The 15,869-nt window shown below is 43.1% G+C and overlaps 1 protein-coding gene across 1 annotated transcript in view; it reads left to right on the forward strand.

The window, feature by feature from the left end:
• Nucleotides 1-7,406: 7,406 nt before the first annotated feature.
• Nucleotides 7,407-15,869, forward strand: part of Eif2ak3 (eukaryotic translation initiation factor 2 alpha kinase 3) — a 61,071-nt gene continuing 52,608 nt past the window's right edge. Inside the window, exon 1 of the mRNA XM_032906335.1 lies at nt 7,407-7,911. Coding sequence (XP_032762226.1) covers nt 7,619-7,911 — 293 coding nt within the window. The 5' untranslated portion in view covers nt 7,407-7,618. The remainder of the gene's footprint in view (nt 7,912-15,869) is intronic.

Below are 15,869 nucleotides of genomic sequence, written 5' to 3' on the forward strand. Positions count from 1 at the left end.
TCCCAGATTCTTCCCCATATCCCCAGCCTTTCAACTCAATGCCATCTTTCTCTCTCTTTAGAAAACAAGCAGGCAAATAAAACAAACAAACAAATAAGAATAAAACAATTTTAGTTCATGGTAGTCAGATAGGATGCAGCATTTTCTTATATCTGTTGAGACTTACTTTGTGTCCAAGTATGAGGTTAATTTTGGAGAAAGTCCCATGAGCTGCTTAGAAGAAGGTATATTCTTTTGTGTGTGGGTGAAATGTTCTATGACTATCTGCTAGGTCTATTTGATTTATGATGTTACTTAACTCCAGTACTTCTCTGTCCAGTTTTGTGTGGATGATCTCTGTATTGGCAAGAGTGGTGTACTAAGTCACTCACTATCAACAAGTGGGAATCAATATGATTTTAGCTGTAGTAGTGTTTTGTTTGTGAACATAGATACCATTGTACTTGATGCATAAATGGTAAAAATTGGAATATCCTCTTGGTGGATTTTTTTCTCTGATAACTATCCTGCATCCTTCATTATCTCTTCTGATTAGTTTTGGCTTGAAGTGTATTGGTCAGATAATAATGATACACTGGCTTATTTCTTAAGTTATTTGCATAGAATATCTTTTTCCATCCTTTTACCTTGAGGTAATGTCTATTCTTAGATACAGCAGAAGGATAGATCTTGTTTTTTAATCCAATCTGTTAGTCAGTCTTTTTATTGGGGGAATTGAAGCCATTAATATTGAGAGTGATCAATTAGCAGTTTCTGTTGATTCTTGTTATTTTTTGTTGTTGTTATTCTGTGGGTCTCCTCTCACCCCCATCTTTTGATTTGCTGGGATGGTATTATTTATTCCTTGTGTTTTCTTGGGTGTGGGTCCTTCTAGTGGTTCTGCAGAGCTAGATTGGTAGAAAGACACTGCTTAAATTTGGTTTTGTCTCTCTATTGAGATTGAAATTTTTTTTTGTTTTTTTCCAATTGGTGAGATATAATTGCCCACTTAAACATACAAAGCCCAGTACTATCCATCCCTTGAGAACATTAATAACAACCTGTAAATACACAGAGCAGAATCTTAACATTACCTGCCATCTTGTCCTGCCATGGCTTCTCAGCCCCTCTCTCCCTCCTCGAGATTGAAAGTTTTTATTGGTAAACTCATCTAGGTGTTATCTGAAGGCTCTTAGAGTTTGTAGAATGTCTCTCTGGGCACAGCAAAGTCAGATGTTATTCTAATGGTTCTGCCTTTACTTGTCTCTCTTTGTTTGTGTTTTGATTATTATGTGTTGTGGAAATTTCTTTTCTGGTCCAGGCTACTTGGTATTCTATGTGCTTCTTGAACCTTGAGAGGCACCTCCTTCTTTAGGTTAGGGAAATTTTCTTTTATGATTTTATTAAAAAATATTTTTATGCCATTGACCTGTGCTTTTTCTTCTTTCTCTGTAATTATCATTTGCAAATTTTGTCTTTTAATATTGCCCCAAATTTCCTGGATGTTTTGTGCCAAGATTTTTTTCTTTTAGATTTAACATTTTCTTTGACTGAGGTATTTTCTTCTATATTGTCTTCAATGTCTGAGAGTCTCTATTCTGTTTTGTATTCTGTTGGTGAGATTTATCTCTGGGTTTATGTTTGACTTCCTAACTTTTTCATTTCCAATTTTATCTCAATTTAAGTTTTCTTTAATGATTCTAGTTCTACTTTCATATCTTGAGGTTTTCATTATTTCATTCCACTGTTGGTGTTTTTGCAGATTTCATGAAGGGATGTATTCATATCCTGTTTAAGGTCCTGGAACATATTCATAACTGCTATCTTGAAGTTCTCGTCTTGTGTCTCAGCTATATTGCATTTCTCAGAGTCTACTGTAGAAGGGTTACTGGGTTCTGGTGAATGCGTATTGTCTTGTCTGTTAATTGTTGCCTTTTGACCTAATTATTTGCCACTAGGCCTCTGCTAGTGTCTAGTTGTCTGGGGCATGGATGATTGAGGTGATTCTAGGTGTTGATATCTGGTGTTGTTTTTTGTTGGATGCATGTTCTGTTCCAGTCTCAGGATCTTAGGAATGGGAGGTGGGTGTGGCCTGCCCTGTAGATGCTTCTGAGTCACCGCCGCCAGAGTGTTTATTAAGCTTAACTTGCTTTCAAAGAAAAAACCATAGTGAGATAATTCGACACACACACTAGAATGTCTCAAAAAGATAAGCAGTGACCAGAGACTGGCAAGGGTAAGAACTACTGGAATAGCCACACACCACTAGGGGCATGTCTCACACATGGTACAACTCCTTTGGAAATATCAGGTTATCATAAACTTAAGCACACATCTACACATAAGCCAGTTATTCTCTATCTGGGTACTTATTGAAGAGAAATACAAATGTAGTTCTGTACAAGTCATACTTGTGCATGACTGTTTACTTCCAACTGCATTACCTTTAGCAACACCCATAACAATCGTCCCCTCAACTTTCAGTAGAAGAGCCCTGCTTTTACTTAGAGTGGCAGTACACTTCTCCTGCAGCTAAGCAAGGCTGTTGGAAATGGTCTGACCTGTGCTATGCAAATACTAATTCCCTTGTTGGGCTTCTATTCTTAAGTAAGGGTGAGTGCAGGTGGCCACATGCTCCTGACCTTTCCCCTATCCCCTAAAGAATTGCTGCTAGAGTTGCTATCCCGAGATTGTGAGGTGACAAGCAGAATGTCATTCAGGAAGGAGGGAAAGAAAGAGCACAAATCTACGTCACTGTGGGGGCTGTGGAGGAAAAAACCTCCTTAGTCATGGAAGAAAGACTCCTGTTACTTACAGTCAGACATGATGTCAAAGACTCTGACTCTCTCTCTTTTAATGGAATGAGTTTGCAGTTTGTGAATCTCAAATCCATCTCACAGACCTTTTAAACCAAGCCTGTTTTAGATCTTAATTGTTCGGGCGAGTTCTGGCTCAGGACACTTCAGTTCCTTCTTTTCCTAGCTTGGACTCACTGACCAGCTGTTCTGCCGAGGGCCCACTTCCTTCCACGTCCCCCAAACACTCAGACCCAGGTCCTTTACCTATCACCATGATGTGCTAAGTAGACCTAAAACTGGCAGGCTTCCTTTTCTGCCTTTCACGCTATTACCCAAGTCAGCTGCTTCTGAGTCATGACTGCTTTCTTTTTCCAAAATGGATTTCCTTGTCATTTTCCTGAGTATGGAGAAAATGATCCTTATTAGCCTTGTCCGTCACTGTTCTCTTATTGCACTCCAACCATCAGAGAACTTATCTTTGTTTTTATAAATAAACAAAGCACATGCCTAATCACTAATGTCCATCTCCCTACCAGGATAGCTGTTAAGCTTCAGGAGAACAAGGACACATTCTTACTAATTAATACATGCAGGAGCCATGAGACACTCCCTAACTTCTAATGAAATAAATGCATGAACAGCAACAAACCGTTTACATCGCTTGCAGATGTCGAGCAGACCCCCAGTTCATTAATAGCCTTCCTCAATCTCTGATCACTTCATGAACATTTTGCAAAACCGTGACGACTGTCTGTCTCCACTAACATATAGACACTGGCTCATTTTTAGTGAGCCGTTACAAGATGTATTAAGAATCGTTTTTCATCTGATGTTAACTTTCAGGCAACTTCCTCATGTCATTCGTAATAATCTATCACACACTTTTGAGTGAGTAATTAGTCAACTGGCTTGAGTTATTTCTTAAATCTACTTTCTCTATGTTTCAAAATAATTTTTTCTCCAGGGGCACCTCCTGATCTCTGCATTCAGAGTGGAAAGCAGACCTGTCTCTGTGTCCTCAGACACGCTAGGATGCTGCTTCCACAGCTCCCGCCATCCTTTCCTCCCCCTCGTTTATTTCCTTTTCATCCTTGAATATTTATTGATTCATCTGATAAATATTTATTCAATGCTTAGTAGTAACTACTTGAACTTAAAACTGCATTGATGAACAAATGATCAAAACCCTTACCAGCAAGTAGAGGTATGTGGGCAGTAGACAGAAGTAGTATGTGTAGCATTTAAAGTCCGAGAGAAATAAAGCAGGGAAAAGAGCACAGGTGGTGAGGTGGTGAGGACTGCAGTTTAAATAAGGTAGACAGGAGGTGCCTCGCTGGGAAGGTACTATAACTTTGAATAACAGGAAAACACAACTTTCAGGTGTCCAGATTATACACTGAAATCTGTCCTTCCCCACTAGGTCTGTATGTTGAAATCCTAACCTGTAGTATCCCAGAACACAATTTGGAGGTAAGAGCTCCCAGTAGTTGAGTAATTAAACTAAAACCCCAGTGCAGAGTTCTACCCCAGTATAGCTAATGTCTTACCTAGAATAAGAAGAAAGGAGGGGGTGGGGGGCTGGAGAAATGGCTCAGTGGTTAACAGCACTGACTGCTCTTTCAGAGGTCCTGAGTTCAAATCCCAGCAACCACATGGTGACTCACAACTATCTGTAATGAGATCTGATGCCCTCTTCTGTGTGTCTGAAGACAGTTACAGTATATAAATAAATCTTTAAAAATTTTTTAAAAAAGAAGAAAGGAGGGGGATATTGCATGTCTAAAAGCATGTATTGCTCTTGCACAGAACAATAGTTTGGTTCCCAGCGTTCACATCAAGCAGCTCAGAACCACCTGCAACTCCAGCTCCGGGGATCATATGCCTTCCTCTGACCTCCACAGGCACTGAGCTCACACAGACAAACCTATAGAGACCCACATATACACATATTAAAAATAATTAAAGTAAAAAAATTACATTAAAATTTACATATATATAATGGTATTCTCCACCTTCCAATTCCTACTTACCTCCCTACTCAGCCAACTTCATGTTGTTCTTCTAAAATAGAAACAGGAGAAAAAGACAACCAAAAATCAAAGCAGACAAGCAAACTGAAAAAAAAATTAATATAACAAAAAACCCTCCCGAACCAAACAAAGAGCACAAAAAACGGCATATGTTTTGTCTTAACCAAATAAGTACTTGTAGGCATGGCGCCCACCCTGGAGTGTGGCTGATAAACCCAGTGAGACTCCATTGGAGGAAACTAATTTCCCCTTTCCCAGCAGTTATCTTACAGATAGCTTCTTGATTAGGGCTAGGACTTTGTATCCACTTCCCGTCGTCAGTGCTGGGATTTTGTCTGGTTCCAGCCTGTGCAGGTCTTTTGTAGGCTGTCAGAGTCTCTGTTGAGTCCATATATGCAAAAATAGCACAAATGTTCTTGGATTTACGACCCACTCCATAAGATGGAACCCATAGCTGCTGCCGCTGCTGCTGCTGCCACCGCCGCCATGGTGAAAACCCTGAAACTAGATAGTCACATGCTTAGGGACAAACTTACTACTATTATTCTGTTATAAGGACATAGCAATAAAAGGACTACTGACGCCATATTGCTATACCATTGAGTAGAGCATTGTTCATTCTCATCAGAGAAGCTTCCTCTTGCAATAGACAGTAATTAACAAAGAGATCCGCAACTGAACAATATACAGAAAGTTAGATACTCTGGAGCCCTCCACCCCAAAATAGGATACCTGTATCAAACCTCTCCCCTCTCAGGACTCATCATTTTGCATAGAAGAAGAGGTAGGAAGATTGCCAGAGCCACAGGTAGCAGATAGCACCAAGGAAAGAGTTTCTTCCAGACACAACAGTACTACTATATATATGAGCTTAAAATAAAATCTTCAAAAATAAATAAAAAGAGAAAGGGGATTCATATGAGCAGAGGAAAGTTCACATGAAGAGGCAATAGAGTGGCCACTTGCAAGCCAAGAGGGGCCTCAGAAGAAGTCAATCCTGATGGCTTCTGATGGTGGAATTCTAGCCTCATATGCTAGAGGGAATTTGCTCTGACAACCGCAGAGAACTAATATATACTCAAGAACTTCGGGTCCTGGGGGGTTGGGGATTTAGCTCAGTGGCAGAGCGCTTGCCTAGGGAAGCGCAAGGCCCTGGGTTCGTCCCCAGCTCCGAAAAAAAAAAAAAAAAAAAAAAAAAAAAAAAGAACCAAGAAGAACTTCGGGTCCTTGGCTTTCACTCTGAGCAAAACAGGGTCATTTGAAGGTCATACCCTGCCCTACAGGGAAGCAGGAAAACAAGGGACAAAATGTTTCATAGAGGAAAGGCTGAGATCCACAGTTGAGACTTGGGACGAAAATGGTACTCTCCTTCGAATTTTTCAAAAACGTGTCAGAGTATCAGAGGAATTTGGGTGGAGTTGAGGAGAACTAATGCCTGTGCAATGTGTGTGAGATGAGAGGAGAAAGGAAGATTAAGGCATTTAGAGGTTTATTGTTCAGGAGAGCCAAGAAATGTGGTAAGAACTAAAGGGAGACATGGGTTTATATGGATTGGGGCTGGGTGGAAACTTAGTAGTGTGCTTCGTGCACATGCAGACCAGTGTACGCAAACTGCCAACGTCTTTAAAAATCTTCCGAGTGCTTGGTTGGCGTTCTGAACACACAGCTGAAGGAAGCGACCCCTTACTCTCCCACACGCCTGCTCTGATCTTCAGGGTATTCACAACTACTTTAAGAGAACTTTAAATGCTTTGGTTAAACATTCAAACCTTCTCTACTTTGGCCGTTTGTCGTTTAATTTCTCCCGAGAGCACTGTAAAGCATGCCAAACCAACAAGGAGACTTAATAAAATTCTGGGATTGTGTGACCTTGGGCAGATTACTTAAGTGCGCCAGGCCTGGGATCCTCCTTTATAAACAGGTAAGAGGCGCTCCGGGAGCGCTGGGTTATCTGTTCTACTGATCAGTGTCATCTCTATCAAAGCTGTAATTGTAATTCTTAATACCTTCCTAGACACTAACTGGACAACTTCTGAACTCGTCTTTTCTCTTCCATCCACTTCTAAGGACACATGACTTGTGCAGTCACTTCCCCTAACCCGCATCCATTCTTTCTAAATAAATTCGGCTTGGGACTAGCAAAAGCATCTATCCCTTTAAGATCGGCCACCTCCCGGCCACCCGGGACTCCTTTCCACTCTTCTTTCTTTCACAGGGGACTGTCCTCTTCACACTCAGAATCGGCCACGTACTAAGTGCCGCTTCCAACCAATCAAAAAGCAGTTATCTCAGGCCTTTGAGGGGCATCCACTTACACCAATAATTTCCAAGCCTTTTCCAGCGCCTCACCTTGAGGGGCGAGGCCAATCACAGAGTGGACCAATCTGTTCCAGAGAATGCATTCGGGAACTGGAAAGATTCACCAGTCACCTAAGAGGACTCTGGGGAGGGGCATTTCTCATTGGTCATCGTTTCCGGAAAAGGGCCGGACTTCCACACGGAAAACTACAATTTGATTGGTAGGTATAATGTTGACAACAAGGAACGCGGCTGCCTGGCTCAGAGTGACAAGGCGCGCAGCCAATTGCAGAGCAGACACACGGAACCCTCGCTCAATGGGCGATGTCTGTACAAGGCTGTCACTCAGGTGGCAGTGGCTGAGACGTGGCCGGGCAGCTCTGCTGCTGCGGCGTGAAGTCGAGAGGCGTCGGGGTCCGTGGTTCGCGCTTGCGGTGCTCCAAGGCTCCTAGCGGCTAGACGGGCCGGCGCCGACCGCAGGGTCTCCATGCCCGCTCGTGGGGCGGGCCGCTGATGGAGCGCGCCACCCGGCCCGGGCCGCGCGCGCTGCTGCTGCTGTTCCTGCTGCTGGGCTGCGCGGCGGGGATCTCAGCGGTCGCGCGCGCCCGCAGCTTGCTTGCTCCCACATCGGATACCGCATTTGGCTTGGGGGCAGCAGCCGCCCCTACTTCAGCCGCGCGGGTGCCTGCGGTGGCTACGGCCGAAGTGACCGTGGAAGACGCCGAAGCATTGCCGGCTGCCTCCGGCGAACAGGAGTCACGCGCGACCGAGTCCGATGACGACGTGGAACTGCGGCCTCGCGGCAGGTGAGAAGTTGGGGACCAGGGTCCGGGCACCTCTCGCAGGGATGCGAGTGACTGCGGACAAGCAGAGAGCCGCGCGACACTTTCCTGCCCGGTTCTGAGCACCTGCCTGGTCCTGACTGTGGGAGGGCAACAGCATCTTCAAAGGAGAATGAGGGATGCTTGGAGAATGCAACACCCGGCTTAGGGAAGAAAGTCACTTCCCCGCTTTCATTGTTTTCGGGCTTTAATCATATGTCTGGTCCCTTTTACACTCCCATCCCCAAATATTTGACTCGTTCTGTCCTGATTCTGTTGCGACAGGTGTTTTGAGAAAGGACTTTCAAAAGAGATGCCCACATTTATCCTTCAAATACAAGTCTGTTATGGCTCCCGGTCGAGGGTTTTGATTTTCTGTTTCTCTAATTGAGATCTGCAGGAACACCTGCATCAGAATTACCAGGGGGATGCTGGTTAAATGGACAGTTTTCTAAGCTCCGCCCCGGGTTTACTAAACCAGACCTTTTCTGGGTAAGAACCTGGAATCTGAGTGTTGAACAAGCCCTCTCAAGAGCTCTTGAACACACTAAAGTTTAAGAAGTGTGGTTGAGTTCTTTTATACTGGCAGTTCTGTGGTATTTAAAGGGGGTTAGCATAGCTTATTTCAGTTGGATTTCTTAGTCTTACAGACTTACAAATTAAAGAGACAAGTTTTAAAGCAATTTTCAAAGTCTGCACAGAATGTAAAATACCTTTAATAAAGTATTTTTCAGATAGCATGTGTGGAGAAAGTGGCACTATTTAATAAAAAGAATGCTAAAAGAGCATTAGGTAAATTTAGAGCCGCATCTAAATTAGAACGCATCTAAATTTGTAACATAGAAGTTACTAGATTATAACAAGTATCAGAACCTTGATCTATGTACCAAGTGATTTCCAGAAATAGAGTAAACCCTAAAATTGTCCATACACCATTTGAATGCTTACATTTAAGAGTTTTTAAGTAGTAAAGAATACACTTTTCATCTATCTGCTAATGTATGCAGTCTCCCAGATGAGTGAACCAGCTGTGCAGAGTAAATTACATGGAGTAGAGTGAAATATTTCGTTTTCCTTAGAACATACACCTGCAGCGGCAGAGGCTTACCGAAGCTAAGCAGAGCCCAAGATTCACTGGGGCTATGGAGGTACAGCAGGAAGTCCCTGCCCTTGGAAGGAATATGCAGCCTAGCAGTCAGGATGAAGCAGAAGGTCTTAACTGTAGGGCAGTTCAAATGAACTGTCCTGGCTGATTCACAGTTTTCTGGTGTACGCTGTGTAGGGCAAAGGGGTGAGGTAGGTTCGTAGCTAAGAAATTGCAGTGACAGAATGATCTGGTTCTTTAAAATGGGTGGAATTCTGATAGATGGTGGATTTAAGACAGCAAGAAGAATAGGGCTTGGAAATTATCTTGAGACCATTTGGGATGTGTGTGTGTGTATTCCGGTCCTAACAGCATTCCCACTTGGAAACATGTTAGACCTCCAGAATCAAGTACCTCCCAACTTAACTGAACATCTGCATTCTAATAGATCACCATATGATTTATATGCATATTAGTTTGAGAAATCCTAATCTTGAATGGTCAGGCCTATATCTCTAGCCACAAGGTTTACTGAAACTCGAGGTAAGGATACTAGTATTATATTCTATTATATGGGGCTAATATGAATGAGAGATAGTTGAAGCAAAATCTTAGTTCCTAGCAAGTGAATTGGTCTTCATCTCTTGCTACACCTATATAAAGGTCAAGAGTCGGTGGCCAGAAAATGGTAACAAACAGGAACATCAGGAGGTTAAGAGACTCTGGGAAAAAAAGGTAAGGGATGTTGGTCCTGATGCCTCAGAGATGTAAGTCATACAGGCTGATGCTTGGCAAGAAGGTGAAAAGAAAGACTTCAGCTAAAGGGAAGACAGACAGATAGCTACAGTTATAATAGGAGAAAGGTGCGTACAGGAAAGCCCCAGGAAATCTTACAGAAAGCAGCCACACAGCTGACTAGGGCGGAGTATAGCGCTGAGTCTGGAAAAATTTGGTGATGAGCACACTGAACAGTTTCAGCAAACCAGGGAAGTCAATTGCAAAAGGGTAAGGACTACTCTCTTTCTGAATCACTCCTATCTTTCCTCACTGATAGTCTACCAGGAGGAAGCCAGTATAGACAGTTGCAAATGAAAGAAAGGATACCATACAGGAAAGCAAGGTGGCTCTTGCTTGTAATCCCAGCACTTGGGAGGCCAAGGTAGGAGGCTTGCAGTGAGTACAAGTTACAAAGGGCAGCAAAGGATCTGCTTGTCAATCAGGAGGACCACTTTCTTCCCTACTCAGACACAAGTGAAAATAGAGGAAGTGTGCCGGGAGGAGAGTGTGTGTGCGATCGCTGTGAACAGGACCGCACAGTAGTGTGGAGTCCACATAGTGTGAATGAGAGAGAAGCCACGGGTGTCAGCATTTTGCCTACGTACTCTACATGAGTCAAACATCTGAAAACATTAGCTCCGTAACAATAGAGCGATGTCCTGTTTGTTTCGAGGGGAGGCCTGGAGGGGCAGAACCGAGTTAGCCAAGCGTTGACTACAAACAGCTGTGAAGAGCTATGAAGCTTGCAGAAGCGGGGTCGGGGTTAAGGTCTGCATTTTTGTGCCTTGTCTTTTGATGCTTAGCAAGATGGGACCTACAGAGATTCAGTTCTTTCCGGTGATCCTCCTTACCGGTGCCTGCACGCTCGCTCGGGCATGTGACTGATTGGATAAACGTCCCTTTTCCAAAAATGTAAACTTGTTTTTCTAGTAGCAGTCTCAGGAAAGTTTTCTTTTAAACTTTACACTGGTAAATGGTATTTCCCCACCCCGCCCCGCCCCGCCCCACCCCCCAGGGAGAACCCTGGGAAGAACGCTTCAGTCAGGCACTTAACTATGGATACTGTTTTGTTACCAGCTCTACTTGCAACGTGTGTTAACTAATTGCCAAGTGTGACTGGGGGTTCCTGCAGGAGCTTAGGCCTGCGATGTGTTACTTGCTTCCTGCAGTGGGTTTGGCCTGCAAAATGTTATTTGTTTCCTGAAGTGGGTTGGGCCAGTGAGATGTTACAGAGGGTTTCTGCCGAGGATCGTTTATCTTCACACTGAAGACGTTTTGAAGTTATAAAGAACTAATCTAATCTTGCACGTCACACTCACTGCAAAGTGTATTTCCTTTTGCCTTGCTTGGTCTCTCTATTTCCTAACAAAAGTATTACTAAAGGTGACATTTCCTGGTGTCTTTATACACTTGTGCACCTGCCAACAGAAGCTTTTGGCTTGAGATAACATTAAACATTTTTGCAAATGTAAGACGATTTAATATCTCTTTATTTCTCTTTCGTCTCTGACTTTTCCCAGACTGAGCTGATAAGTTCAGAAAGCTGGTTTTCCTCAGATGTTCGAATTCATAATGTTTTGTTTGTTGTCTTAAGCCCCTTTGGGGCTTTCAATAATATATAGCATCTCCAAATACTGTGTTGAAAGAGAGCGTTGTCAGCCATGTAGGCCTGTCAGGGTTCACTCTTCCCACTCCAGACTCTGGAGGATAACCAAAAATCCTATTTAAAGAAGAATTTACATGTGACTTTGCAAATAAGTTGTTGTCAAACCGAACTTACTTGGGGCCAGTAAATGGACTAAACACCAAAAGCAAACAAAGAAAGAAAACCTACATAAAAATACAATAACAAATGGTAGAGAACTTGTAAGTTACAGGGGTAAATGTGAGAGGAGGGAATTAAGTATGTAGTTTTAAAAATCCTGTTCTGTTTGTGAGTAGATCTTTTGAGTAAATTGCCTCATTGTATGATATGGGAATACTTTTTTATTTTCTTCAAGTAGCCCAGGTTGGCCTTGAACTTATGATTTCTGACCTCCACCATCTAAATACTGGGCCTTTTTCTTTCCTTTTTTTTTTTTTTTTAAAGACAGAATGTTACAGCATAGCCCAGACTGGCCCAAGCTCTCCATCCTCCAGATTCCTTATTGGCAGGATTATAGGCAGCTGCCATGATTGTTTGGAAAATGTTTCCATCTTTAAAAGGACTCTCTGTTACTCTCATGTTACCTGTAAATTTGCTTAAGCTTCTTCAAGGTCGAGCTGATATCTCAAAACAATCGAGCATGGTCGACAGCTTTAGGCATTATATTTGCTTTTACTTGAGGCCTGGCTATTCTTATGATATGCTTATACAAGAAGCTTGATTAGAAGGTTTATTTAGCAGCTGAGGACTAGGAAGTCAAATCCAGTCAGTACTAGTTTTTTTGTACGAAAACACACACTTCCTTTCTTGAATGTGTGTTTTGGTAGAAGATTCTTGGCCCCATAACATACATATATCAAATCACATTTCCAAGTTTGTAAGGTAAGTTCACCAGAAGGAAATAAATAGAAAATATTAAAGTAAGCAGTTGTTAATCTGTAATTATTCAATCCAGATAATGCCCTCTGTCATCTGTTGGGACTGTCCACAGGAGATAAGACTCCTTTGAAGGAGTTTAGCATCTACAGAATCTAGCAAACCTGATGGTCTGTGGATAGATATTCTGAGCAACTTAATCAGAACCAAAGGTTCTTTAGAATTCAGTCAGAGCCAAGGCAGTCTGTGTATTCATTTGGCCTTGGGTCATTTCTTCTAAATTGAGGGCATAATCAAAGTAGTTAGAAGATAAATGATGGGGATGGGAGGGGGTTGGAGAGATGGCTCAGTGGTTAAGAGCACTGACTGCTCTTCCAGAGGTTCTGAGTTCAATTCCCAGCAACCACATGGTGGCTCACAACCATCTGCAATGGGATCTGATGCCCTCTTCTGGTGTGTCTGAAGACAGCTATAGAGTACTCACACATAGAAGATAAATGACATTTCTGGAAGGAAGAAGGCTGCATATTATAGTAGCATAACAGGCTGCTTTAGAGTTGACAGACTAATAGGGTTGGGAAGCCTGGAATTCCCCATTCCTGCCCTATGCTTACTTACCGTCTGTGTTCCGAGACAAGTTCCATTTCTTTGCATCTTTCTCGGCCTCCCTGCCTGTATGATGTGGACAATGCCTTTACATCGTGTATTTAATTTGTATAATAAATGTTTCTTTATTTTGCTAGGCTAGGTACTGAGAGTAGAGAGAAGCTCAGGGTCTAGCAGAAATAACTTTGTTTATGGAATTAACTAGACTGTGGTAGACAGTCAGGCATCTTTATGATGGCATGACGGTAAAGAGATTGAGTGTCACTGCCATATAATTAAGTCCTTAAATAAAAAAGTGTCAGGGTAGGAGCTGGAAAGGTGTCTCAGTGGTTGAAAACACTTGCTGTTCTTGCAGAGTTCCCAGGTTTGGTTCCTAGCACCCAAATGGTAGCTCACAACCATCCGTAACTCCAGTTCCAGGTGATCTGATACCCTCTTCTGACTTCCGGGGCACCAGGCATATATGAGGTGCACATACATACATGCAGGCGAAATACGCATGCACATAAAATATTTTTGTCAAAGAAATGTCAAAGGCCAGAGAAATAGTTCAGTAGATAAGATGCCTTGCCAGAGCCTGGATCCCTGGAATCCAGATGAGGCAGCACATCTAAAATCCTTGCACTCCTACTTCGAGATGGGAGGCAGAGTCAGGAGAGTTACCATGATATTGCAGGTCAGCCTGCCTGGAATACACAGTGTCTCGAAGAAACAACAGATAACCCTGTTCCAAAAATAGGTGAAAGAAAACTGATTCCCAAAGTTATCTCGTGATATCCATAGGCTCGTGTGTGAGTATGCACATGCACACACACAAATAACAGTAATAAAATTTGGATTTTAAAAGAAATTCTTTTGGGCACAGTAGACAATAGAATCACACAAGCAAGGGCACACTGGGGGTTGACAGTGAATTTAGCGGGATTTCTACACATGAACTCCCAGATCACTGTGGATCTGCAGAGGGCTTCTTTGAGATCTGGTAGGAGTCTGTGGACTATAGGGTTTTAAATAATGTAATGCAATGAGTCATTTGATGGAAAGCACTGATTAATAGGCCAAGCCAGGTGTGGTGGCATATACCTGTAATCCCAGCACTCAAAGGCAGAAGGACCATTCAGGGCCATCCTCTACTATATACATTTTATTTGAGGCTATAAGACATCCTGTCAAAACAGAGGGACAAGCACGAAAGAGTGAATTTCATTGCTTTGTGCTCAAATTATGTCAAACCTTAGATAATAACTTTAGTTATTTCTTTCCAGAAACCCTGAATATTTGGATTAGTTTTAATTATTTTCTTAAAGCTGGGGACAATGCAGGCTACCAAGATGGGTCAACAGGTGAAGGGGCTTGCCACCAACCCTGACCACGTGATCTCCATTCCTGGAATCTACTTGGTGAAAGGAGAGAAGCCATAAATTCCTGTAAATTGACCTCTGACCTACACAATTCAGAATTTAACATACATAGGCTACCCCCTTAACAAACAAAATAAATTATTTAAAAACAAAAACCAGAGTCTTAAGCACTTGGCAAATGAAATATTTGCAGACACAGTGAAAATTGAATGAACAAAGGAACCTTGTTAAAAAGGCTGGAAACGCCTGGGGCTGTGCATGTTGTCATGGATTGAGGGAGGTGTGAGGAGAGGGGATTAGTTTGGCAGAAGAGACTGAAAGTGAGGTTAGGAAAGTACACAGGAGCCAAACTGCAAAGCAGAGAAGTTAATCAGAACTCTCCTCTGGAAGCAGACTCATCAGAAAAGCAAAGAAATGGTCCTGGGCCAGAAAGTACATTGAAGAGGCCTTGGAGATGTCGTGACGAAACCGAGTCTGTTCCAGGGCCAGGGCAGAGGTAATGAAGAAATAAGTGTAAAGGCAGCTTCGGAAAACGAGTCAAGAGTACATAGCTATGATCTTAATGTCTCAAGAGGGTGAGAGAGCAGGTGTGTGACGTCTGCGTTACATGTATGATGGCAAAGTGAGTGGTTACAGTGTGAAGAGAGGAAGAAGGGGAGGAAGATGTTGGGTGAGAGGTTTGGCTTTCTGAATGCCTGAATTCTTGATAAGGGATGGAACCTACCGCTGAGCTATGGAGAAAGGGATGGCGAACCATGGGTACCATGATGTTTTGTTTGGAGAGAAAACTGGGCTTTGGTTTTCCAGGAAGAGCATGCAGTGCAGACAGAAAGTACCTGCTGGAAGGGATTGGGGCTGTGGGAATGACAGGTGAGAGTGTGCGGAACTGGTCCTCTAGGAAGCAGGGGCCTCTGTGGAACACTTGCTAAGGGGAATGGAACACTGAAACCCTTCCTAGGGGTAGCTGGACAGTGCTTGCAGGGAACCCTAAACAGATGCTCTGCTACACTAGAGAAGTAGCGCTTTGAGACTTGGTTACAGATCACGTTCTAACGAGCCATGATTTCTTGCCTCTTCTATTGAAGTCAGTTGGCACAGCTGAGCTTAGCGTGAAGTTCACCCTGGATGTCATGATACATTGTCTTGTGAGCCTTGAGTAGTTTGTAATAATTTTTATGGTCAGACAATTTGGGTTATATTGATCAAGGTGAAATAGCATTATTTTACCAACTGAAAAAAAACAAGGTGAGGGGCTGGGGGGTGGCTCAGTGGATAAAGCACTTGCTACCCTGCAGATGTGAAGACCAGAACCCATACTCTGTGTTCTCTGGGCCCTCAGCACACTGGCTAACTAGACTGGATGGAATTGTCAGGCCCTGGGTTCCACAAGAGGGTCTGTCCCTATAAATAAAGTAGAGGGGCAGAAGAAGTGGCTTAGCATTCAGGAGCACTTGCTGCCCTTCCAGAGGACCCAAATTTGGTTCCCAGCACCCGTGTCAGGCAGCTCACAATATCCTCGAACACCAGGTCCAGGGGTTCCAACAACGTCTGGCCTCTACCAGCACCACAACATGTGACCTACACATGGAAAACA

Source organism: Rattus rattus, chromosome 6, assembly GCF_011064425.1.
Source record: "Rattus rattus isolate New Zealand chromosome 6, Rrattus_CSIRO_v1, whole genome shotgun sequence".
NCBI lineage: Eukaryota > Metazoa > Chordata > Mammalia > Rodentia > Muridae > Rattus > Rattus rattus.